The sequence below is a fragment of the Pavona decussata genome, unplaced genomic scaffold (assembly GCF_977016875.1).
Source record: "Pavona decussata unplaced genomic scaffold, jaPavDecu1.1 SCAFFOLD_118, whole genome shotgun sequence".
In the NCBI taxonomy this organism is placed as follows: Eukaryota; Metazoa; Cnidaria; class Anthozoa; order Scleractinia; family Agariciidae; genus Pavona; species Pavona decussata.
The window spans coordinates 12,501-38,009 of record NW_028145532.1 but is presented as its reverse complement, the minus strand read 5'-3'; the positions used below and the strand labels follow the sequence as shown (position 1 = coordinate 38,009).

At 39.7% G+C, this 25,509-nt stretch overlaps 1 protein-coding gene and 1 pseudogene across 1 annotated transcript; one reads left to right on the top strand and one right to left on the bottom strand.

Moving 5' to 3' along the window:
* The first annotated feature begins 209 nt into the window (after nucleotides 1–209).
* Nucleotides 210–15,629, top strand: LOC146469792 (uncharacterized). The gene is made up of 5 exons (XM_085122832.1): nucleotides 210–330; nucleotides 838–1,116; nucleotides 2,941–3,052; nucleotides 11,041–11,181; nucleotides 14,375–15,629. The coding sequence occupies exons 1-5, from the start codon at nucleotides 262–264 to the stop codon at nucleotides 14,845–14,847; spliced, it is 1,074 nt and encodes a 357-aa protein (XP_084978958.1). The 5' UTR covers nucleotides 210–261; the 3' UTR covers nucleotides 14,848–15,629.
* Nucleotides 15,630–20,061: 4,432 nt separating this feature from the next.
* Nucleotides 20,062–21,158, bottom strand: LOC146469791 (uncharacterized; annotated as a pseudogene).
* Nucleotides 21,159–25,509: the final 4,351 nt, after the last annotated feature.

Below are 25,509 nucleotides of genomic sequence, written 5' to 3'. Positions count from 1 at the left end.
AAAGGTCTAGACCGTTAATTTCAGAAGGAAATTGACTGATGGCCACTAGCTCCTTCGTTTTGTTTTATCAGCTTTTTAAGTTATTCCTTTTTTCTCGTTTGGTTTCCATAACAAACAACAATCAAGTAATTGATAACGGAATTTGCATCATTAGTCATCAAACATTTATTGCCACCTGTTTAGTTTTTCTGTTGTTTTAAACGCATCGAGGAAGATCTTTCTCTCAGAACGCTTCTGGTAAACACCCTCTAAAGGATAAAAATGCGTCTTGCGGTAACGGCCCTTTTGGTCGCTCTTGGATTTGCCACGTTTGCTCAACAGTACGCACAGGTCAGTCCATTACGCTAGACTAATTTTAAAAATAAGTTTTCAAACGCTGTCAGATTACATATGACCATGCTGCATACTAGACACATACCGTCATACGATTCTTGTTTCAGACCGCGTTCATGATGACGAGAAATGGAAAAAGCTAAAATATTTAGAGTCATCACCCTGAAGTTGTACGTGTGATATTCGCGATTTTTAAAAATGATCTTTGAGTGATCATCATTTAATTTCATTTACCTTTAAATTTAAAGAAATGGATACAAGGAAGGATCGAATTAATGGCAACTGGTTTAAACTACTCAATTGGAAACTCTGATTAGTGTACAGGCTTATATCAGTTATTAATTGTACCTAAATTCACAAGATCTTGACTTGTACCTTCTCTCAATCGACTTCATGGCCAATATGAGACTAATGGCTATTTTTGCTCATGATGTCTGAAGAACGACTGTTCGCTGAGGACTACAATAATATCTACAATTTTTTCTTCTCATTTTTCTTCGGCAGATCCAAAGGGGTGAATATCAACATCTCCATTACGGAAAATTCAAGGCATTCTTAAACCACAAGTTAAACATTTCCCATGTCTTGGACACTATCAATGTGGAAGACTACATCGACTGTGCCTTGGATTGCATCATCAACATGGCGTGTTTCTCCTTCAACATTGCCATTCTACCTGACATCAACACGAACCACCATGTTTGTCATCTCCTTGCAACAGACAAGTACAATCATTCCCAAAGTTTTATGTCAAGCCACAATTTCCATCACTACACCGTGACGGTAGGTGGATTAGATCGTAGCCTTTCTTGAGAATATCCTGCAGTTAGTCAAAAGTTTTACTTTTAGTTTAAAAATACTTTAGTCGCTCTTTGGGATGTTAGTCATGCTAAAAATTGTTTCCGCTAATCTTCTTTTAAAATGTTCACAGAACCGTGCATTTTTTATGTAGTCTGTGGCAACTTCGCAAATATACAAGCTTTGGCAATGAGAATTGGAGGGTAGATAGTGCGTCCAAAGATGTTTCATTTGAGGTCCGCAACTGGAAGTAATACCAGACGTCTCATGACGCGGGAATTACACCATCTTGGGTCCGTAATCTTGGAAATTTACCCCAAACCTCAGAAAACCACCAACATTGATCCAAACAGGGATCAAAATAAGACGATGAGCAACAAATGATATAAAAAGATTACATTTACCGTAATAACATTAAATTTTCTAATTCAAACTGCGGATCTTCCAAAACCTGAAAACCTGCTTGTTTTAAATTAATTTTCATGAAAACATTATTATCGATGAACCCTTAAGAGCCAATGTCGGAAAATATCGAGGATCTCAAATTAATTCGAAATATAAGAATTTTGGCCGATACCAACCACAAATCCCTAGCTTTGGATGAACTATTTCAAGAAATGATATTAAGAAATCCCCAAGCGCTTTACATTTTGAGAATTTCAATGGAGTTCGAAAATTCGCTAAAAATACATTTTTTTTTTTCTGGGAAATGGGTGCAAATTTCGACAATTTTCATCGAAACGGTACAAGCGCGCAAAAGCTCGTATTTACTTGATATTAATCATGTATTTAGCAGGCATCCAAAGTTTTAACACCACATAAAAAAGGTTTAGCAAAATAACTATTGTAATATAGTTTCTGGCTTTTATTGTGTGCACCCTGCGTGTGTGTTGTTTTGATAGTCAAAATAACGCCCAACTTTAACCGCAAAAGTCGATCCTGGTGTGTCACAAATTGAAGAGAGTACTATACAAAACGAAAGAACTGTTATTTTGTTAATTACACTCGAAGTTTCAGCTCTAAAAATTAAAATGAATGCGAGTAATAAAATTTTAACTTGAGACCGCCAAGTCGCCGTCCGCGACAAGAACGTGGAATGCAAACAACGGAAAACATAATTATGCCAATCGAGAAGAAAATCACACGGAAGCTATAAGCTTGTAAATTTTCTGCCACGCACTGCGCAATCTTTATTAGCTTTAGGGACAGTCCATTAGAAAGGTTATGGGGTGGGGACGAAGTACAAAAAAAAATATTTTCGCGCAAGGGAAAATCTTATGAAAAAAAATTCTCGCACGCCGATTAGCCTTAAAAGTACTCTCGCATTGGCCTAAAAAAAACTCATGCAAGGGAAACATTAACGAAAAAATTAATGCCGCTCTAAAATTCCCCACCCCCCATAACTTTTGCAATGGTCCGTTCCTTATAACTGAAGTATTTGAGATTTTTGTAGGCTCAATTATCAGCAGCTGTTTAGGAAATGAGCCCGCGCTCCTCCCCAGAAAGTCTCTTCTCGGGGAAGGACAAGGTCGAAACCGAGTAAGCGGCGAAAACCGAGGCTAAGATCTCCACCTATTTTTCTTTACTTACATAAAATATTATTTACAGAAATGAGCGACAGATTGGTAGAAGTAAAAAAAGGGGCTCACCTTCTCTCAATGTTAAGTTCTTTATTTTTTTAAAGCAATCATACCATTACAGAATACGGTATAATAATAATAAAAAAAAAAAATAAAAACTTCCCACAAAATAAACACTAAGGGCTTTCTGGTGATAGTTCAACAAGGTTTTCATTGTTACTTTTCTTAGAGTCCCTGTGAGAGCTTCCCATGCATACATGGAGGAACATGTCGTCCACTGTACGACAAAAATGACTATATCTGTGACTGCCGAGGAAGAAGAACTGGAAAAAACTGTGAAGGTTTATAGTTTCAAGTTCTAATATGTTTAAAAAGAATTATTCTGAAAACTAAGCCGATTTTATCGGTAAAAACTGAAGAAAAAGGCACATGTTGTTTGTCAGTTGTTTACGCTCTGATGGTTGATTGACAACTGAAGGTGAGAATGGCCAGGCCAGGCCCCTTTTATACCGGCACTTCCAGTTAAAAAAGAAAGGTTGAGCTTGTCTCCCAGCTTTCCACACCATTTTCTTATGTTTGTCCTTATAATGCTCTTTAAGTGTTCTTTCCAAATCAACACATATGCTCAAAATATTATATCAAAACAAAATATATGAAACCAGTCACCAATAGCTAATAAAGCCTTTAAAGGTCTTTAAACAACCGTGTGACAGAAAGAAAGGATTTTTAGACATAATAATTTCGAGAATCTTTAAAATGATGCTCATCAAGGAAATTGCAAACCCTTGCTAAGAAAACTACACATTTCAAGTTTATGTTCGAAATATGGAGTGCATCAGACATAAAACTACGTGTTACTTACTACAAAAGGTTATGAGCTACAAAATTAATCTTTACAAGCTTATCAACATTTCGTGGTTGGGGTTGTTTTCGCTTACAAACTGCTCTCAAACTATGTCTGGTAAACATATGTTATCTACAAACTAAATTCGAAACAACAATCGGAAGAAAACAAGTCTTTGAAGCGGTGTACATAAGACTAACTAACAGAACAGGTTTGTTTAAATCTACCTCAAAGGCTTACAGTCAATGAGTCCTCTTTTCCGGCTATTTTGAACCGAACCACAAATGTAGTCTTGTCCACTGTCTTTCACAACTTTTCACAAAGAGACAAATAAATAAACAATAACGAAATTTGGCGCAAAAATATGCTCAGATATTTGTCCGCGGGCATTGTCTGTTCCGAAAAGCGAACAGTTTTCCGAGAGCGAAGCTCGAGGAAAAGTGTGAGCTTCGAGGAGCAGATAATGTCCAAGGACAAATATCTGAGCATATTTTCAAAGTCAAATGGAGGTTATTGTGTTTATTATCCTTAAATATTTTTGGAAACATGCGGGAATCGGCAGGATTTGCCATTCTGTCATATGTCAATCACGTCAAAGTTTGTCAGTTGGCTTCCAAAATCTCCACTTCTCTACGTCAGATTTTGCCTCAGTCGAAAGCGTTTGTTTGGGGAAAAGGTAAAACATTTGAAAGGAAAGGAAACTTGTTTAATTCCGTAAAAGACAAAAGCAAAATATAAGTGGCGGATAAGGTTACAGGGAATCTAACTAGCTCGATCTCGAGAACAAGCTAAGGGCCCGGACGCACTAGGCGAATTTTTGCAAAAATATTTGTCATCAGTTCCGTTCTTTAAGTGCGCACAGTGTTTTTATTTCCACTAAATTTTTGTCAAGTCGTAACAAACGTCGCCCTGCCTCGGAAATGGACAAACTATTGTCAAGCATTAAAACTGTCAGATTTTACAATTTACAGGCGTTAATAATGAAAATGTCAATCAAGTAAATTTGGTCTTGCTTTCAAAGAGTCTATTCAGGCAGAAGCCCGCCAAAGTAATCCATTTTTGCGAGGCAATCGAGCTGTGAAGATGGAGAACGGCGAAGATTTTTTAAAACGACCATTATTCTTACCTAGAAATGTTGAATGCGACTCCATACAACTACTATAGGGCTCGCAGATCTTTGTTCCAGTTGCACTTCAAGTACAAGTAATCGTGGATCGGCACTTTATTCAAACTGCCCGAGCACTACAAGTACCGCTGCTTTCAAGTGCGTACGCGTTTACCAAATTCAAAATTTGGTGGAGAGAAAATTTGTCGAGATTTTTGGCAGAGCCAAACAGATTTTGTCAACCCAGATCACTGAAAGCGAAAAACTGTAAAGTATCGCGTTCCGGAAAAAATGTAAACCGCCATCAACGAAACAGCCGGCTCTTTGTCGTTCTCGCGTTCTCTTCCTTTATCTCGTGTTCAATTGGAGCAGTACTTTACTTAAAAATACAATTGTGGAATTTACCAGCCGAAAACGTCCTATGAAGAAATCGAGTCGGAACCTGCAGTCGAATACGACGCCACCGGTTGTTTTGCTGGATTTCCATCAGAGCGCTTTCTTTGCTAACTTGACATTGAATGGAGCCAGCAACGAAGTCGGTCACCATCGCTGAGGGTTGAACTCGGTTGCTCGTGAGTAGGACAAGCCGCTTCTCAGTTCGTAAAGAATCTCGATCCCATGTGTATACTTTTGATCCCATTGTAGTGTCTTATATGGCGTTACGAGCACGCGCACTGGGTTGTTATTACGAGAGGATTAGAGAAGTGGAAGTTTCCATTAAAAGAGTTCAGAATTATAATTGAGGATTCCATAACTGGCGACGAGGATATCCCAAACGAGCTCACCTACAACTACAACTCAATTTACATTCATTTCGAAACAACTACATCGGATAAACAATGGAAAAAACAACATTCTTCTCACCACCACGTGCGCTGGCCGCCATCTTGATACTATTTTGAGGTTAAAATCCAGACTTCTCTACTCAGTTGAACGATAATATACACTCGCCACGGAAGATTCCCCGTTCGCTACGGTGTGCAGAAGTAGATTAACTGCCAAGAAAGTCAACACAGTGGGTGAAGGAGATAGTGATGAGTCCACTGATGAAGAATACACCTACTGTATCACTCTCCACTCCGTGCGTGACGAGGCACAACCATTAACTGAAGTTATCCCTGGAGAAAAGACAGTGAAATGTCTAATCGACTCAGTGTGACGTGGATCTCTCCCTTGTGAGGCACGATTTAAAAGGGGACTGTACAAAACCCTTCCCGCAAACCCACTAAGTAATACAAGACTAAGTAATAGAACAAATTTAATTAATTTAGTATACATAAACGCTTAGTAAACACAATAAACGGTAACGTAAAAAAAACTTTCTTAACCTAATTAATTATCTTAAACAATATTACTTATTTCAGTTCAGTTCAGTCCTTCCTTGTTCTTGAAGTCTTCTCCAAGCACAAACAAATTGCTACTTCAACCACTCGCATAAACAAACCGCACCAACAACCGTTCACACAAACCTCTGCTTCTTCTCTTCTGGCGCCTTTTCTCTTCTTTGTTCCCGTCTTGTTTGACTCCGCCGCTTGTTCACTCGCCGCCGCTGACAAAAGGGTTTATGTCAAGGAAAACACGGCCGGCTCCTGCCAATGGCTCTTGACAGTGACTTGAACAATTTCGCCTTCGACCTTGCAATACAAACTTTTTTGCTTCTCCTTACTTCTTCTTACTTCTCTGTCCTTTTTCTCCTTCCAAGAATAACAACCAACTACACAACAACAACCTTGACCTCTATTTAAATACTGTACACAATTACGACATTACAAAGAAGATTCCAGAAAACGCTAACTACAAGGTATACAATAAATGCTGATTACACAATAAGATACAAAATATACGGTAACGGGAATAATAATAGTTAGTTAGATTACATTGAAATTTACAATACTACACACCATTTTCTAAAACAATAACTACTAATACACTAGTGACATTTTTTGACTGATAAAAATACGACGAATTAAGACTACAAATAATTAACAATAACCCTAACGAATTTAGATAATGAAAAAGAAACGACTAAATTTCTACATGCAAACACGAAACATGAAAATGCAAACATGAAATGAAAACAACAAAAACATGAATAATATGAATTTTGTGACACTCAGGAGCGGGAGTGAATGTTATTGACACGTATACTTTCAATCAGATGGAGAATATTCACATTTCACCTACTTTAAAGAAGATCTATGGCTACAGATCTTCCGAGCCTTTGCCATTTGTTGGAACGTTCGAAGCCAACATTAAGTCGGGAGTGAGCAACAAATTCAAGGTCGCACAATTCTGTGTCGTTGACGGACAGGATGGAAACCTGATAGGCTATGAGACGGCAACTGATCTCGGACTGCTGCGCATAGTAAACAGCGTATCAGCACCCCAGGTAGATGACATCGTGGGGGAATACAAAGATTGCTTTGAGGGGCTGAGGAAGATGAAAGATAAAGCTGCGAAATTACATGTCAATAGTAGTGCAAGACCACTTGCTCAAAGTTCCGTAGACTACCATTTCACGTTCGTGAACAAGTCATGGCTGAGCTCAAGAATCTAGAAGAACTTGACATAATAGAACGAGCTGAAGGACCGACTCCTTGGGTGTCCCCGATAGTGGTAGTTCCAAAGAAGACAGGTATACGCGTATGCGTCGACATGAGAGCGGCCAATCAGGCTATAGAACGGGAACGACACCCAGTACCTACTGTAGAAGACCTGATCGTTGATCTGAATGGATCCACTGTGTTCAGCAAGATAGACTTAAACCAAGGCTATCACCAACTTGAGCTGGAAGAAAATTATCAAGGCATTACTACTTTTGCCACGCACATTGGTTTATTTCGATACAAGCGACTCACCTTTGGAGTCAACTCAGCGGCTGAAATATTTCAGAAGTCTATAGAAGAGGTATTACAGGGAGTCGAAGGTGCAACAAACATATCTGACGACATAATAGTGTTTGGCAAGAACCAAGTTGATCATGACGAGGCTCTACGAGCTGTTCCTCAGAGAATGAGAGAAAAAAATCTAACTGCGAGCCCTGACAAGTGTCTGTTCAACCAATCATCCATTGACTTCTTTGGCCATCACTTCTCTGCAGACGGCATCAGTGCAGATGACAAGAAAATTTCATCCCTCATCAACGCCAGTGCTCCCAAGAATGCAACTGAGGCACGTAGTTTTCTTGGTTTGGCCCAGTACCTTGCACGCTTCATCAAGGACTTTGCATCCATTTCCGCTCCAATCCGTCAACTCACACACAAAAATGCCAAATGGTTGTGGGGCCCAGAAGAACAACATGCATTTTTTTGTCTTAAGGCTCGCATGGCAACTCCAGAAGTCATGAAATACTTCAACCCCTCGTTGGAAACAGAGCTGATCGTTGATGCCAGCCCTGTTGGACGGGGAGCAATTCTCACACAATTAACAGCAGATGGAGGAATGAACATTATAGCTTATGCAAGTTGCTAAAGCCGTTACAGTCAAACCGAAAGAGAGGCCCTTGCAGTGATCTGGGGAGTTGAACACTTTCACCTGTAACGATATGGATCATCTTTTCGCGTCATCGCAGATCACAAGCCATTAGCAACAATTTTCTACAACCCCACCTGCAAGGCAGCTGCGAGACTTGAAAGACTACAGCTGCGCCTACAGCCATATGAAACTGCAGTCGTTTACAAGCCAGGAGCAGACAACCCAGCCGATTACATGAGTCGTCATCCTGATCCCAAGCAGTCACAGACCCCCCGTCATTTATCGAGAGTTGATGCCTATGTCAACTTTGTGATCACTAATGCTATGCCATCTGCCGTTACCCTTCAAGAGATCAAAGATGCGACAGCAACAGCAACAGATGAAACATTGCAGAACCTGGCAAGGGTGATAACAACTCAAAAGTAGCACGAAGTCGGAAAGGATGTCGGTCAGTACCAACAGGAGCTGTCAGTATCAAATGGTGTAATTCTGAGAGGAACCCGCATAATAGTTCCTGGAAGACTACGACAGCAAGTGATTATGTTGGCCCACAGTGGACATCAAGGCATCGTCAAGACGAAGCGTTTTCTGCGAGATTCAGTCTGGTTTCCAGGGAAAGATAAAATGGTTGAAGAAATGGAAAGAGCGTGTCTACCATGTCAAGCTGCAAACCATGATACAAAGCCGGTTTCTGAGCCTCTACAAATGTCCCCACTACCACAAGGTCCGTGGCAAGAGCTATCCATGGATTTCTGTGGTCCTTTTCCAAATGGAGACTACTTGTTAGTTGTGATTGATGACTTCAGCAGATATCCAGAAGTTGAGATCCTGAGGTCAACATCAGCAAAAGCAGAAATTCCACACCTTGACAGCATCTTTGCTAGACAAGGAATTCCCTATGTAGTAAGAACTGACAATGGTCAACCTTTCAACAGCGAATATTTCCAAAAGTTTGCCACTCACCTTGGTCTCACTCATCGCAGAATAACTCCTATGTGGCCCAGAGCAAATGGGGAGGCGGAGAGACTGATGAGAACACTAGAGAAGGCAATTAGGACAGCCGTCATAGAAGGCAAGAACTGGAGACAAGAGCTGTTCACCTTTCTTCGACAGTGCAGGGCAACCCCTCCCCACAGCACCACAGGAAAGTCTCCCTCTGAATTGTTGAATGGACGAAAACTCAAGTCCACACTACTTCAGATACAACACGATCTGGCACCTCAAGAGGTTAGACAAATCGATGCCAAGAGAAAAACAGAGATGAAAGAATATGCGGATAGGTGCAGCCATGCCAAAAACACAGACCTAAGTGTTGGTGACAATGTATTGCTAAAACAGCCCAAGCAGAACAAGATGTCCACACCATTTAAACCTGAGCCACTTGAGATAAAAGACAAGAAAGGAAGCATGATTACAGCCCAAAACGCAGAACGCACTGTAACCAGGGATGCGTCATTCTTCAAAAAGCTGCCTTCCAGCGTACCAGTGCAACTCATTCCAAGTGACGAGGAAGAAAAATTTACACCCAGCATTCAGACAGCTGAAGCAGCTGATGTAGCTGAAGGATATCATGAAGCAGTTGAGGATGAACCAGAAGCACCACCTGCACTTCGCGGATCGGAAAGAACAAGAAGGGTGCCTGAACATTTCAAGGACTATGTAAGTTGAACATTTGCCTGAACATTTCAAGCACCATGTAACTTGAACATCATTTGGACAGATAGTTTAAGGAAACGATATGTTGAGTTTTGTTTTTGTTTTTGTTGATAGTGACATTTTCATAGTGACATTTACCCTTCTCATTTTTAGAGGAAGGGAGAGATGTAGTGTCTTATATGGCGTTACGAGCATGCGCACTGGGTTGTTATTACAAGAGGATTAGAGAAGTAGAAGTTTCCATTAAAAGAGTTCAGAATTATAATTGAGGATTCCATACCCATGTGTATACTTTGTTCTAATTATTTTTATTTATAAGCCCGGTGGCTTCCCATGGGCTTCCTCGCCATTAAAAATAATAATAATTTGCATTTGTGAATTTTTTTTATGGAAAAACAATAAACTGAAACTGACATCTCGGGGTATCATGGCTGGTTTATGTTTCGTGGACGAGACTTTGTCTTTGCGAGCGATCTCGACCAGGTGAGCATTGATAGCATCGTTTACCGGCTTGAGCTCTGTCAGTAATGGTACTGAAATTTATGCTTTCTTCATTTAAATTCCTATCCAGGCCAGCACAAATTGCTCTCATTGAATTACAACTATAATATTTACCGTCGTGTGAGCGAGCTTCGAGCTTATTAAACTCGTTTAATAGCTTGTTGATGGCTTTCTCATTTCGTCAGACTGAAAGAAAACCATAAATACTCCGAGATGGGCTAAAACTTGAATAATTCATATTTTTCAGTTTTGATACATTTTTAATTCAAGGACTGTTGAACAGAGCTCAAACCAAGAGAAAGTGTCACAAATACGAGCTTGAGTATTTCAACATTTCGTTTACGAACAACTTATCGTCAAAAACGTTTAGAGCGTATGTTTTTTTTTCTGGTACTGCTTTATCGACCAGCAGGTTTATTTATTTATTCTTCTCACAAAACCAAACCGTCCCCCCATCTTGACATTAATTTTAATTGCAAACTTGACGCGCCTTAAAGGTTTTTGAAATTGGGGAATATCACTTGGGGAACATTTATCAATTATCCTGCGAAATCGCGCGGAATATCGCCTGATACTTAGCCGACGAGGCCGTAGGCCGAGTTGGCTAAACTCAGGCGATATTCCGCAAGATTGAGCAGGATAATTGTTTTATTATTCAATACATTGATAACAAATAGTAGTTGGCTGTTCTGGTGCCTATCAATAACTAAATATGTACATGTATCTTTTAAAATTCTTTTATCTCACAGTGCCGCTAGGCTCAGTGCAAGCGTTTCCTGCCAAATCCTGTAGCGAAATCAAGGCAAGTGAGGGAGACAAAATGAAGAACGGCGACTACTGGATATACTCAGATGGAAATGCTGGTGCGGCAATCCTAGCTACCTGTCAAGGTACGGAGTTTCAGGTCTTAGTGACACCACAGTTTGAATCTCTGCTCCCGCTCCCCTTACTCATACAGTAATGTTAGTGTATGGTGTCTTTTCGTGCAGGAGGTAACTGGTTGCGGACATTTGTTAAAAGACTGTATCATGGGAAGGCATTCTCTCGCGGTACACTGGAGACATCTGGCATACATAGTTTGCTTTCGTCTGTAATTAGTTCATTTTGGTCGCAACGACTTCCCTCACAAAAAGAACACACAAGGGGACAAGGAGAGAGGTCGAGGGGAGAAGACCAGGGAACTTGCAGTTGTCTCGATTGCCGGAAACCTAACCTTAGTCACCCCAACTAAATGTTTTGACGAAAACTGAATGGGTAATTCGCACGATGAAATGTACTTTGAAGGCTTGTGCGAGGGTTGGCCCCTTACAGATGTGCCTCATTTTCTACCCTTTATGTATTTATCTATTTATTCATTAGCTTCTTTGCTTATTTAGTTAGTCAGTTAGTAATTCAATCAGTCAGTCAGTTAGTTAGTCAGTCAGTCAGTCAGTCAGTTAGTCAGTCAGTCAGTCAGTCAGTCAGTCGGTCAGTCAGTCCGTCAGTTAGTTAGTTAGTTAGTTAGTTAGTTAGTTAGTTAGCTAGCTAGCTAGCTAGCTAGTTAGTTAGTTAGTTAGTTAGTTAGCTAGCTAGCTAGCTAGCTAGTTAGTTAGTTAGTTAGTTAGTTAGTTAGTTATTTAGTTAGTTAGTTAGTTAGTTAGTTAGTTAGTTAGTTAGTTAGTTAGTTAGTCAGTCAGTCAGATAGTCAGTCAGTCAGTTAGTCAGTCAGTTAGTCCGTCAGCTAGTCAGTCAGTCAGTCCGTTAGTTAGTCAGTCAGTCAGTCAGTTAGTCAGTCAGTCAGCTGGTCAGTCAGTCAGCTAGTCAGTCAGTCAGTTAGTCAGTCAGCTAGTCAGTCAGTCGGTCAGTCAGTTATTTAGTCAGACAGATAGTCAGGCAGTCAGTTAGTCAGTCAGTCAGTCAGCTAGTCAGTCAGTCAGTCAGTTAGTTAGTCAGTCAGTCAGTCTGTCAGTCAGTCAGTGAGTCAGTCAGTCAGTCAGTCAGCTAGTCAGTCAGTGAGTTAGTCAGTCGGTCAATCAGTCAGCTAGTCAGTCAGTTAGTCAGTCAGTTAGTCCGTCAGCTAGTCAGTCAGTCAGTCCGTTAGTTAGTCAGTCAGTCAGTCAGTTAGTCAGTCAGTCAGCTGGTCAGTCAGTCAGCTAGTCAGTCAGTCAGTTAGTCAGTCAGCTAGTCAGTCAGTCGGTCAGTCAGTTATTTAGTCAGACAGATAGTCAGGCAGTCAGTTAGTCAGTCAGTCAGCAAGTAAGTCAGTCAGTTAGTCAGTCAGTCAGTCAGTCAGTCAGCTAGTCAGTCAGTCAGTCAGTTAGTTAGTCAGTCAGTCAGTCTGTCAGTCAGTCAGTGAGTCAGTCAGTCAGTCAGTCAGCTAGTCAGTCAGTGAGTTAGTCAGTCGGTCAATCAGTCAGCTAGTCAGTCAGTCAGTCAGTTAGTTAGTCAGTCAGTCTGTCAGTCAGTCAGTCAGTCAGTCAGTGAGTCAGTCAGTCAGTCAGCTAGTCAGTCAGTGAGTTAGTCAGTCGGTCAGTCAGTCGGCTAGTCAGTCAGTCAGTTAGTTAGTCAGTCAGCTAGTCAGTCAGTTAGTCAGTCAGTCAGTCAGCTAGTCAGTCAGTAAGTCAGTTAGTTAGTCAGACAGACAGTCAGACAGTCAGTTAGTCAGTCAGTCAGTTAGTCAGTCAGTCAGCTAGTCAGTCATTCAGTTAGTCAGTCAGTCAGTTATTCAGCTAGTCAGTCAGTCAGTCAGTCAGTTAGTTAGTCAGACAGACAGTCAGGCAGTCAGTTAGTCAGTCAGTCAGCTAGTCAGTCAGTCAGTTAGTCAGTCAGTCAGTCAGTCTGTCAGTCAGTCAGTTAGTCAGTCAGTTAGTTAGTCAGTCAGTTAGTCAGGCAGTCAGTCAGTCAGTCAGTCAGCTAGTCAGTCAGTCAGTCAGTCAGTCAGTCAGTCAGCTAGTTAGTTTTGATGCTGTGATACTGCTTGTTCAGTTAAATTTCCCGAATTGCATCAGTCAGTCAGTCAGTCAGTCAGTTAGTCAGTCAGTCAGTCAGTCAGTCAGCTAGTCAGTCAGTAAGTCAGTTAGTTAGTCAGACAGACAGTCAGGCAGTCAGTTAGTCAGTCAGTCAGTTAGTCAGTCAGTCAGTTAGTCAATCAGTCAGCTAGTCAGTCAGTCAGTTAGTCAGTCAGTCAGTTATTCATCTAGTCAGTCAGTCAGTCAGTTAGTTAGTCAGACAGACAGTCAGGCAGTCAGTTAGTTAGTCAGTCAGCTAGTCAGTCAGTCAGTTAGTCAGTCAGTCAGTTAGTTAGTCAGTCAGTCAGTTAGTCAGTCAGTGAGTTAGTCAGTCGGTCAGTCAGTCAGCTAGTCAGTCAGTCAGTCAGTTAGTCAGTCAGTCTGTCAGTCAGTCAGTCAGTGAGAAAGTCAGTCAGTCAGTCAGCTAGTCAGTCAGTGAGTTAGTCAGTCGGCTAGTCAGTCGGCTAGTCAGTCAGTCAGTCAGTTAGTTAGTCAGTGAGCTAGTCAGGCAGTCAGTTAGTCAGTCAGTCAGCTAGTCAGTCAGTCAGTCAGTCAGTCAGTCAGTTAGTTAGTCAGACAGACAGTTAGGCAGTCAGTTAGTCAATCAGTCAGTCAGTTAGTCAGTCACTCAGCTAGTCAGTCAGTCAATTAGTCAGTCATTCAGTCAGTCAGTTAATTAATCAGACAGACAGTCAGGCAGTCAGTTAGTCAGTCAGTCAGCTAGTCAGTCAGTCAGTTAGTTAGTCAGTCAGTCAATTAGTTAGTCAGTCAGTCAGTCAGTCAGTTAGTCAGTCAGTCAGTTAGTTAGTCAGTCAGTCAATCAGTCAGTTAGTCAGGCAGTCAGTTAGTCAGTCAGCTAGTCAGTCAGTCAGTCAGCTGGTCAGTCAGTCAGTCAGTCAGTCAGCTAGTTAGTTGTGATGCTGTTAATTTGCTTGTTCAGTTAAATTTCCCGAATTGCATCACGAGATTTTCGTAACGTTCTCAATTTTTTACTTTATTCTTTACTGAATTCTTCCAACTGGTATGAAAAAAGGTTTAGAATTAATAGAATGGACCTTAATTTTCCTGATTCCTGATAATGTGTTTTTCATTTTAGACGTCTGGCAGAAAATCAACGCAGCTCCTGTTTGCTTTGGAGCTCGGGCTAACAAATATGGTCCTTTCAACGTGACCAAGACTGGCCGTGTCACGACCATGAAGCTTGTGCGCCGCAGGGGGACCATACGGTGCAATCCTAAGGACGATCCTTCCTACTGGGGTTGCCGTCATTCAGGAAACTACGCCAAAAACACGTCATTGACGATAATAACAAATCCCAAGAGAGAAGCAATAATACCACCCCATGAAGAATTACAAGCATCTAAAAATTGCCAACAAAAAAACCACTCTTACTTTCTTGAAGGGTTTGCACACAATTCCCCAGAGCTACGTTTTCGCAACCTTTCCAGCCCATTGTCTTTGTTGCAGCACCAAGAGTTGCAGATCTGGTATGGGCAGGACTTCGCGGATTGTTTAGAATACGACAACAGTGGTTCGACCTGTGTTGATGTGTATGCATGGTACATATGAACGTTACCATCAGTATGAAGTCACCACATGCACCGATATTTGTATAATCTAGATTCAGAAGTAAAACAAGATTTTGTTTCTCTAACTTTGAAAAGCCTTTCTCTTAATAGTTTTCTAGTTTAACAGACATTCAATGTACTTTAGAGATTTTTTTTTATTTTGAAAAATATTTAAAATATGTTACGATCATTGCACTTGTGAGCATCTTCTCATGCAACATGAACTGTATAAATGCAATATAAGTATATGATAGATGTTTCTGTCGAAACATATTTTGATTTTAAAAAGGTTGTACTTTTTTTCAAATACAAGTATTATCAGTTTTCGATTATGCAACCAGTATTGTCCACACCGTTAGTTAATTAAAAATCCGTTATTCGCCCGTCATATTCAGCTGAAATAGTAAAAAGCAAAATTGTCTTCAATCAATCAACGTAGTTGGACATTGAAAACAGAAAGAAGAAAGTGTTTTACTGTATTGTGCCTTATGTTTTGTGTGTTATGTATTATACATCATACATTTAACAAATATCCTCCGAAATCGCGCGGAATGTCGCCTGATGCTTAGCCAAGGTATTTCCGCACGATTGAGCAGGACAATTGTACTGTTGTTCAACTTATTGATAACAGAGTACAGTTTTATTGCAGAAAGGCTGGAGACAATCTTTATTTGCATGCATCATACATCGTTCATTTATATACATATATATTTTAAAGGATAGTAGCGCCGGACACAGTGGGAATTAAGTTCCCTTCCAATTATCCCAAATATTTCACTTTTATCATTTGCATATGTTCTATATTACTCATAGACCAATATGACCAGCTCTTAGCTGGCTTGATAGCTCACTTGGGATAGCACTGTACAGGCATCGCAGAGGTCATTGGAGGTTCGACTGAACACAGTTTTGATAGGTTTTTCGTATATGTTATTCGTCAAGGTGTTATGTGAGGAATATTGCAGCTTAGAAGCTGAAACTTGGCGAAAGGAAAGTATAGTAATGGAAGATGTTTATTAATGACTATTATTATATGGCTGGCTCCGCGAGCAGGCAAGATGAGTCAAATCCTGCGCTGTGATTGGCTACCCGAGCGGGCAAGAGAATGGAATCGTCCTGGTGTAGTGAAAACTTTGTTTCAGCTACAATGAATGTGAGTTGAATCGGTGAGTTGCTCTGCGTGTAGTATTTAGATACAATTGATTTTGAAAAACTTATTGTCTCAAGTCGAGTGCCAAATTGATAAGTTCTCTAGGTTTGCAATGACTGTATTTAGATCATAGCGTAGTGGAAGTTGCGGTTAGTATTTAGAGCAGTTCAGAAAAGTATATATATATTTTTTTAAGTTCCCCGAAGAAGCTCACGTTTTTGATTTAGCCGCGTCTTGCTTGTTGTAAACAACAAAATCTTGTCAAAGTTTCGCACAGTTTTCTGATTTACCTGCTCTTTTTTTCGGCTTATGTTTGCATATAATCTCAAAATCTATTGTTTCATTTAAGAATTAATGATTGGAAGCCGAAAACTGGGTAAACATTTTTATTATTTACGCCACCGCGCGATCGGCTGAAAATGGCGAATTTGCCGGATTCTATTCAAATCTTCCCGCTCTTACGAAAATCTAAATTTTTCGTTCTCAATAATTGTATACTCCCTTTAAGCCATAATAAAGTTAGAACCCTAAGATAATTTAGGATTCCCTGTTTTCCACGATTGCATGCTAATTCAAAAATGCACTGAAAATAAATCTTGCATCGGCCGGCTATGAAGAATTTCTTTCCGAGTAGAGCAGTTTCATGTTGTGTTTTGTTTTGTTGTTGTAGTTTTAACTTGATTGTAAAGCCATATAATAAATCCTTTATTGACCAAGCTTGTTCGGTCATGGCTGGATATTGGCCTCGTTCTTTTTTTACGTTTTTATGGACCTCGACTTCGTCTCGGTCCATAAAAACGCAAAAAAGAACTTGGCCAACATCCAGCCATCTTGACCTCACGCTTGGTCAATAACGCATATACATTGGATCTTTCAATTGTTTCCATGGCAAAGCGGATGATTGAAAACAACCCTAAAATTTCACTTTTATGAGGCTTTCGTAAAATCCAGTCATTAGATTTTGTCCTGAACTTGCACACAGCTTTCAATAAATAATTATTATTGTTTGAAATTAAGTTGAACAAATTTTAACAAACGGTTTTGTAAAATTTTAAGAATGAAGCTGCCCACTGAATATGGACTGTTTCACAGAATTCCTTTGTTCAACTTCTGTATTAGAGTTCTCATTATTTGAAATGCGGTGAATATATTAATTGTGCCAAATTTCATAAAATTCTAATGACTAGATTTTGAAAAACTCTCCTTTGTGTACCTCGTCTTGCAAGGTCAAAAAATAGAGCAGTCTCACATGTACGCATGCGCAGGACGAAATAATTTCTTGGAATTCGGATTCGAAGGATAATTCTATTTTCGTGTTCATCGGCGAATGGAATCTTTTTTGCTGCCAAAGATACGCTCCACAAGGAGGACACGGTACAATGTAAATGAAAACCAACTCTGAATTCCTTTAAAATGACTGAAAATGAAGAGTAATGTCAAAGAGTCTGCAGTTCCACGAACGCGACGAGTTCGACTGTTTGTCGGCGAATTTGCTAAAATGGCGAGAAGCCCTTGTTCTCCTTGTGTCTCAAAAAGTTGCTTCACGTGATGATAGCCGATACCGGAATTTGCAAGCTTTTTCGCAATGGACTTCTTCATTACCCCGCCTTGTGAGGAATCGCTGATTACGCCGTCAAAGGACTTCAAGGGAGCGTGACTTTTATCGAGGTAATTCATTTCTTCGATGGCTAAATTTAGTTCCGTTGTACCGCTTTTGTTGACAATTTTAGAAGGGGATAAGTGCAGGAAGGACTTGAAAAGGATTTTATTAAGCGCCTTTACATCCTCAAGCGCATCGTGACATTGAAAATCAGCGCCAAAAAGGTGTCTGTAAAGTGATCCTTGATTAATTGTTTGAACGCCTCGTGTTTGAACGCCTCGTGTTTATCTTTGATCAAGTTGCGGAACAAGACGAGACAAAGTGAACATTTAACTCATTCATCTTTTGAAGAAGCTCTGGCGAGATATCTTGGAGTGCTCTTAGCAGGATATGGGTATCGAAAGAAGCAGAGTTATGGCCAATAAGTACAATTTTGTCACAAGAATTGGAACGCTTTGAATCCTCAAGGAAATCAACAAATAATCGAAGACAATTTTGAGCAAAGAAACTGTGAGCCTCTCTATGGGTATTTCCGAAGACATCGAAGACGCGAAGATCACCGCGGAAAAAACGAAGATCTCAAGATTGAAGCGAAGATCTGAAAATTGACCAAAATTTGCGTGACCAAATTGAACACTCAGATATAAAACTGTCAGAACTCGTAAACACTACAGAAAATAATTGTTATTTCTGAATTTTGGCATTTGACCACATTTCACTGAGATTTTGACAACGGTGTCAACAGTGGTTTAAATTCGCTGCCGCGAAACCACATGATGCCATTACAAGGCTGAAAACGACAAAAATAGTCCACTGATAACGTAATCATTAAAGACATGACATTAATAAACAGTCAGTTATGCAATTTGCTATCTGGCTATTGAAGTGAAATATTTATCAACTGTGAATAACACTTAATAAACGTTTAAACCATTTCAATCCGAAAAACGAAGATTTGCAAAAAAGTCGCGAAGAAAACGAAGACCGTGGGTACCCATAGAGAGGCTCAACTGTTTGCAAAGGGTTGCCCTCATGATGCAGAATCTTCTTCCCACCAACCCATGTTGTTTTGAATTTGTTTACCCGAGAAGCATAAGGAGAAATTTCTTTCGTCGGTGTAGTAAATCTAGAAAACGAGGCTCCTTCAATTGTCAGCTCCTCGGCTGCCAATTGAATTATTTCAGCTTGCTTCCCTGCACAGCTTGTTTCAGTGTCAAATATTACAAAACCAAACCCCTAGCACTGCTTTCATCGACAGGACAGGCGAAGGAACAAATTTTTCGAATTCTTTCAATTCTTGTTGTGTGACTATTGCTTTTTGTAACAGCTCAGGGTCAAGGGTCAGAGCAATGCCACTTTCGTTGCTGATTCCCTCTCGATTTGATTTAGATTTGTTTCTCGATTTCCTTTTCAAATAATTCAGTCTACGTTGTTTCTTAAATTCAATGCTTGACTTCCGTTTTTGTTCAGCCTCTCTGTCATAGTCAATTACTGCTATTTTTTGTTCAGTAATTTGGCCAGGTTCTATATCAACACAGTGTAAAGTGTCTAGTTGGTATTGTTTACCAAGGTTTGTCTGAGCAACAGCGGCAGCAATTCTTTGATTTGCACTTTCGCTTCCTCCATAAAACCTTATTTTAGGAACTTTGGAACCTACTGTGCAGTGTAAGCTTTCATTACTCTGCGAGGAGGCATTTTCTACAAGTTTGTGAAAAACAGTGTCACTCGAGTATACTTGAAACAATTTAGTTAAATTCTCCTTCAGATTTTCTCCCTTCAAATCTTTGCCATTAGAGAAAGAAAGGAGTATGGATGTTTGAATTACCGTAGCTGAATCCTTCCTAAGCATACGGAGGGGCTTTCGAGTGAAAGATGTAGTGATACAACTTTGAGAACTAACCGGGAGCGGGCTGCTAAAATGCCAAACTATGCCCTAATGTAACGCAATGAAACAGACTCAGTGATAATAATAACACTCTCATCAGTTGAAGTTTCAAGAACTGAAATAACTTCTGTGCAGGCCACCGCAGGAGTGCCACTAGAACATGGTTAGTCTGCCGATTCGAGTCTGCGTTTCTTCAGATGATCCATTCGTGCCAATCTTATGTATTGAATTGCTTCAGTTGAATTGACAGCTCTAGTTGCTTTTTCCAATGGAAAATCATTGTCCAATGAATATCGCTCCAGTGGCACAAGTCGATTAAAAGCGGAGTTTTTAATTTGACTGAAGGGAGTTAATTTTTGCGGCGTTTTATTTTGCGGGTGTTTTTTTTCTGCGGGAACTAATTTTTGCGGATCGAGGCCAATCCGCAAAATTCGCAAAAATTAAAACCCGCAAAATTTTCATGCTACACGGTACCTTTGTGATTTTGGCGGCAGTCATGATGAGCTGGTTCTTTACCTTTTAACCGAGCACTTCCACAGATACGACATAATTTATTTGCGCAGGATTTGCGCAAGAGTAATCAAGGACTTTTTTTGGTTTTTGAGCCCATGATTGCTCCATCCCTTGTCATCGAATCATTAGCCCTCCCACGTTTTAACCATTGCATAGCATATGAAATATAGAGAGGTAACAAGCCGTCAGGGTCAGGGGTCTTCCCATGAGATTTTTCAATATCAATTTCATTTTGCAAAGCCATTCTGAAAAAATTAGCTGCAACCTCTTCAACAGCAAGACCAATCTCCCCTTCGCGTCGCTTGTATGCGCTCCAATTTATTGTGGTGACATTTAATGTAGTCAAAAAGTTGTTGACGTGTGTCAGTATCCTATACCACTATCAATGGCACCAAGAGCGACTCGTGTGTTTATGTTATAAGGCTCCAGGGCCTCTTCTGCCAGTGTGGTGCTGTCTGGAAGTAGGAATTTCATTTGTTCTGCCACATTTCTGGGATGCGACAGAAATAAGGCTTGCACATCCTTTCTTCATTTCCGTCACTGCATCAGTAATAGAAAGGGGCCCTAGGAGAAATGGATAGGACCGAAATTTAAGTTATTGACCTATTTCAAAGCATTTTTTAGAACGTTTGCTTTGGACAATTAAAAATTATTGTATAAAGCATGTAACCACATTTTACCAGATTTGTAGTGCTGGCATGATTTTAAATTAAGATTGTTGAAAAAACCGAGATCAATAACTCTGTATCCAGACAGTTCTGCGGGCTTGTTGTCACTGGCTAACTCAGGAAACTGTTGAAATAAACAAAACTTTATGATCTCTTTGAAGTGTTTATTTATACATAACCCAGCCAAGAAGGAATGCAAATAATTAACCAATTCCCCCAGTTTGCACTCACCATTTCTCCACTAGCATTCGTTGGGTCATGGCTGTTTTTGCGAAGAATGTGTGGTTCCACCGATGTGTTGTTGTTCTCCTTTTTTTCGGTTGGAGGACTGAAATAAGCAACGTTTGCAAAGTTCAGCCCTGGCTGCTTCAGTCATTGTCTTGCGCTTCGCGGTTTTCACGGTGCACGAAAAATAAAATGGGTATTTTTCCTGAAGTGTTTGCTCGCTGTTCTCGTCATTTTTTCCACACTTCGCGGTTCTTCTTGAAAGCAACATCGAAAGCAGGATAGTTAGTGGAAGACTGAAAAGAAAATAATTATTGCGGCTCTCCTCTTGGCAACATTTCGTCAACTCCTATCGTTACGACTCGACTCCGAACTTTTTTGGTGCATTGTAATTGTGCAAGCTGATTGGCACACATTTTTTTCAAAAGTCAACACAGTTGAACGCATCTTGAGTGACTCGTTTTTCCATTTCGTGGTTTGAGGAGCGCGTTAATCAAAAGCCGACAAAAACAGGCACAAAAAATTTTTCACCGCCATGTTTGTCAATGTCTGATTAAAACCCGCGCCGTCACGCGAATTGTCGCTGACCGCGCACAAATTAAAGTGTGTTCAGTCACATTAATATATATTTTCGTCAGGCTTTCTTTTTGCAGACAATAAGCAAGGGACCGCACAACGAAATCGGCTACCACGTGCATTTGGTAGAGCGCTCGACTCGCAGCATTTTCGCAGCATTTTCGTTGTCCGGTTCCTTGCTTATTGCCTACGTTTATGTTTATGTACTTTTTAACATGGTTTGGCCATGTAACTGTGAAGGAAAGTTTTGTTTTTCTCATTTAACTTATTGCGACAGCGACATGATTCTTCAGTTCTTTTGTTCATTGTTCGTAGTCACGCGCTATGACGTGACGGATGTCTGAATTTGGGCCCATCAGAAATCGGCTACCACGTGCATTTGGTAGACCACTCGACTCGCGTTGGCGTTCTACTTTTTGCTGTGCTACATCGTTCTGACAACAGCCAACCAGCTCGAAACAGCTGTCCACATTTGCCGCATTCTGTTGATTCTCGGTTTGGTCTCTATCATGTCGCCGTCGTGTTAAGTTTTCTACGCAGTCCGATCAGCCTTGCAGAAATTTGTTTCTTTTTGCAACCGCTTAAGTTACGTAAATAACTGCGTGGGGCGAGGGTCTTTCTTCTATGTTAAATCTATCACCCGCAGTTCAAATATATGTTTCACATATTCAAATTAAAAAGATTTTGCTGTTTTTTTTCTCAGCCACGAAAATTCACCTTTATATATTTCCTTTCTAGCTGTAGTACTTGATTTCCATGGGATTCGTTGTTGATGGGCACAAAACGTGGAAATGGCGTGCTTAGCCAATCAGGAGTGTGTAATTTTGCCTTCAGCGAGAAGAAAATTAAGAAAAAAATGCCCTCTGTCTCGACCAATAAGCTTTCATAATTAAAAAAAAGATGAGAATTGGAGAAATGCATCCAGAAAGTAATTGGAAAGTCTAATGAATCAGTAAGAGTCATGGAAAATTGGTAAACATATCGCTTAATTATTTCTTTTCAGCGGTATGTTTAACTTTTCATAAGGTTTACTCGCTTCTCAAAAATACTGAGGTCAGGAACATTTTGAATTGATTTCTGGCAAAATGTCATGGTTAAACAAAATGTTTCAACTTCCCTTATTGCTTACAGTTCCAAACCTAGCAGACCAGAATCAACACATAACTGAAGGCAACCATGGTTTGAAGCGAGCTTCTTATGAAAACGGCGTATCATCCTACGCACATTTTGTCGTTTGCAAAAACCAGTACCTTCAAGGATCACTGTTAGACTCTTCTCTCGAAGTGGATAAACCAAGCGAGTGGTACTCTCGCCTGCCTGAATAACGCACCATGTTTTTCGTTCAACCTTGCTTTCCTGCCAAATGAAAAGAAAAAACTTCGATGCGAACTGTTAACTGGAGATAAATATAGAAATCCAAACAAACTTGTGGTCTCGCAGGGGTTTCACCATTACAGCATAAAGGTAATTTGTGTCTAGTAATGTGAGATAAAAGTAATAATAAGACACCGCAGTGTGCGATGGAAAAACGGAGCACTTAAACTGATTTTCTGAAGAATACGAACGGCCACGATTGTTGTGTCGAGAATTGTAATACCTGTCGTAAATTGTAATAACACTTGTCGTGAATTGTAATACCTGTCGTGAATTGTAATAACAGTTGTCGTGAATTGTAATAACGTACCTATCGTGAATTGTAATAACCTGTTGTCGTAATTTGTTATAATCTGAGCTGTCGTGAATTGTAATACCACGTTGTCGTGATTTGTAATAAGTCTTAAGAACAAACAATTACAAAAGAAAATATAAAAATTGACGCAAGAAAAACAACGTTTATTTTGATCCTTTTGTATTTTTTTAAAAATTTGAAACACAAAATCCAGCTTACTTTCGTCGGTAACATTTGTTTACGCTTTGAAATTGAAGCAAGACAACGTTTTAATTGACCCGAACAGTATAATTTGTCAGGCACCCTTGGTTGGGCAAAATTATTCCTCTGACCGTATTTCAGCTGCGTGACTTTTCTAAAATACGACAAAAGTACGCTTTTTCATAACAAAGTAGTTTTAAAAATATGAGTGGTGAATGAATACATTTGGACAAGGAAGTCTCATTCTTTTTAAAATGCTCTGCAAGCGTGTTCAACTTGTCTCAACGTATGAGAGTCACGTACATACTTGACACTCGGTTGTAAATAACAGTTCCCTTGAAGACTTCTCAGAACAAAATCTTCAAAAACAACATTTGAAGAAAACGTTACTCTATTCACACAGAGATTACGCTACAGAGGTTACCCCGATAACCTTAAAGATAAAATTCTCTCGGACGGTCAATATCAGCGAAAGAATGTCGGCCCTACAAAACAACCGAAAAACGCGCAAAAACATTTTGCCGTTTGTTGCAGAATATTGGCGCCCTTCTGTGCTTTACCTAAAAACCATTCAGATGAGTAAATGGCACTTGATAAAAAATCAGCCTCTGCTAAGAGAGATCTACAAAGACCCTTCCTACTTTCGTACAAAAAAGGGAGATCTTTGAAAGACGGCGTATTCGTAAGAGCAAATTAGCTTTGAACTCAAGCAGTTTAAGGCCTGGGTTAAGGGCTTTTAAGAGGAAAAATGGTTTATTCTAGATAACTTTAACAAATTCAATAGCACTGAACTGAAATTTGGAAGATAAAAAGATCTTATCATTCTGAAAATTTTTAAGCATAATAAGTAGTGCTATATATCACGTGACATGTCACGTGATCGTTTTCGTGAAAAAAGCAAAGATTTGACACGTAGGTGACGGCTTTAAGAGAAAACATCAAACAGAAACGCGTTTCTAATAAAGATTAAATATCTCCATCGCTTCACATTTGGAATGATCGTCCATTGTTCTCCAGAAAAAATTTATCAGAAGAAAGGTCATTTTTTAGTCCACAATATTATTCAACCTTTGATTGTTAATTTCTCCAATTTAAAAATTTAAGGACAGTCATTCCAAACATAGAAAGTTAAATATTTAAAATTTGCATCGGAAACACTAATTCAGTTATCTATATAAAGAAAATTCGCCGCCATATCGCCGATTAACGAAATTTTCATTTTTTGGTCACGTGATGTGTCACGTGATCAAATTTATACGTTAAGGTAAAAGAAAACATCAAGTTTAATATTCAGGGAAAATTTCATCCTTTTCTAGACAGACAAACCGAAGATATAGGAGATCATTCATAATTTCTGAACACCCTTCAAACCCAGGCCTTAAACTGCTTGAGAAGGTCATATTCTTCCTATCTCGACCAATAGGAGCCGTGTTTGGCCTATCATTTTACCATCATTGTATAATTGTTTGTTCTTAAGTCTTATTACAAATCACGACAACGTGGTATTACAATTCACGACAGCTCGGATTATTACAAATTACGTCAACAGGTTATTACAATTCACGATAGGTACGTTATTACAATTCACGACAACTGTTATTACAATTCACGACAGGTATTACAATTCACGACAAGTGTTATTACAATTCACGACAGGTATTACCATTCACGACGGTATTACAATTCACGACAGAACACACGATCGAAAAATTAATGAGAAAAATTTCATATATATGACAAACAAAGGTATTTCATCCAACAGCTGAGAACTTTGAAAAATACTTGGTAAGTGATTATCTAACATTTTCAATCATGTGTTTTAGGAACTAGATGACAACTGAGAATTTAGGGAATTGGCCTTGAAATTGAACTTGAAATTGCGTTTAGAAAAACAGGAATTTTACTGGTTTCATAAAAAAAGGGAAATCCGATTATCTGCAAACTCAGCTCAGTTTGGCGTTATCAAGTTTAGGGCGCGTTTTTTTATTCACAATTCTGGAATGAGAATGGACAGAATGTAAAATGCGCGCGTTTTTCTATTCCGCATTCTTATTCCGGAATGGACAGAATGCCATTCCATCCATTTTGCTCTCAGGTGCAAAATGAACAGAATGTTGCGAATGAAATCCAAGATGGCGGACGGCGAGATGAGCGCTGCGGATTCAAAAACGTCTTT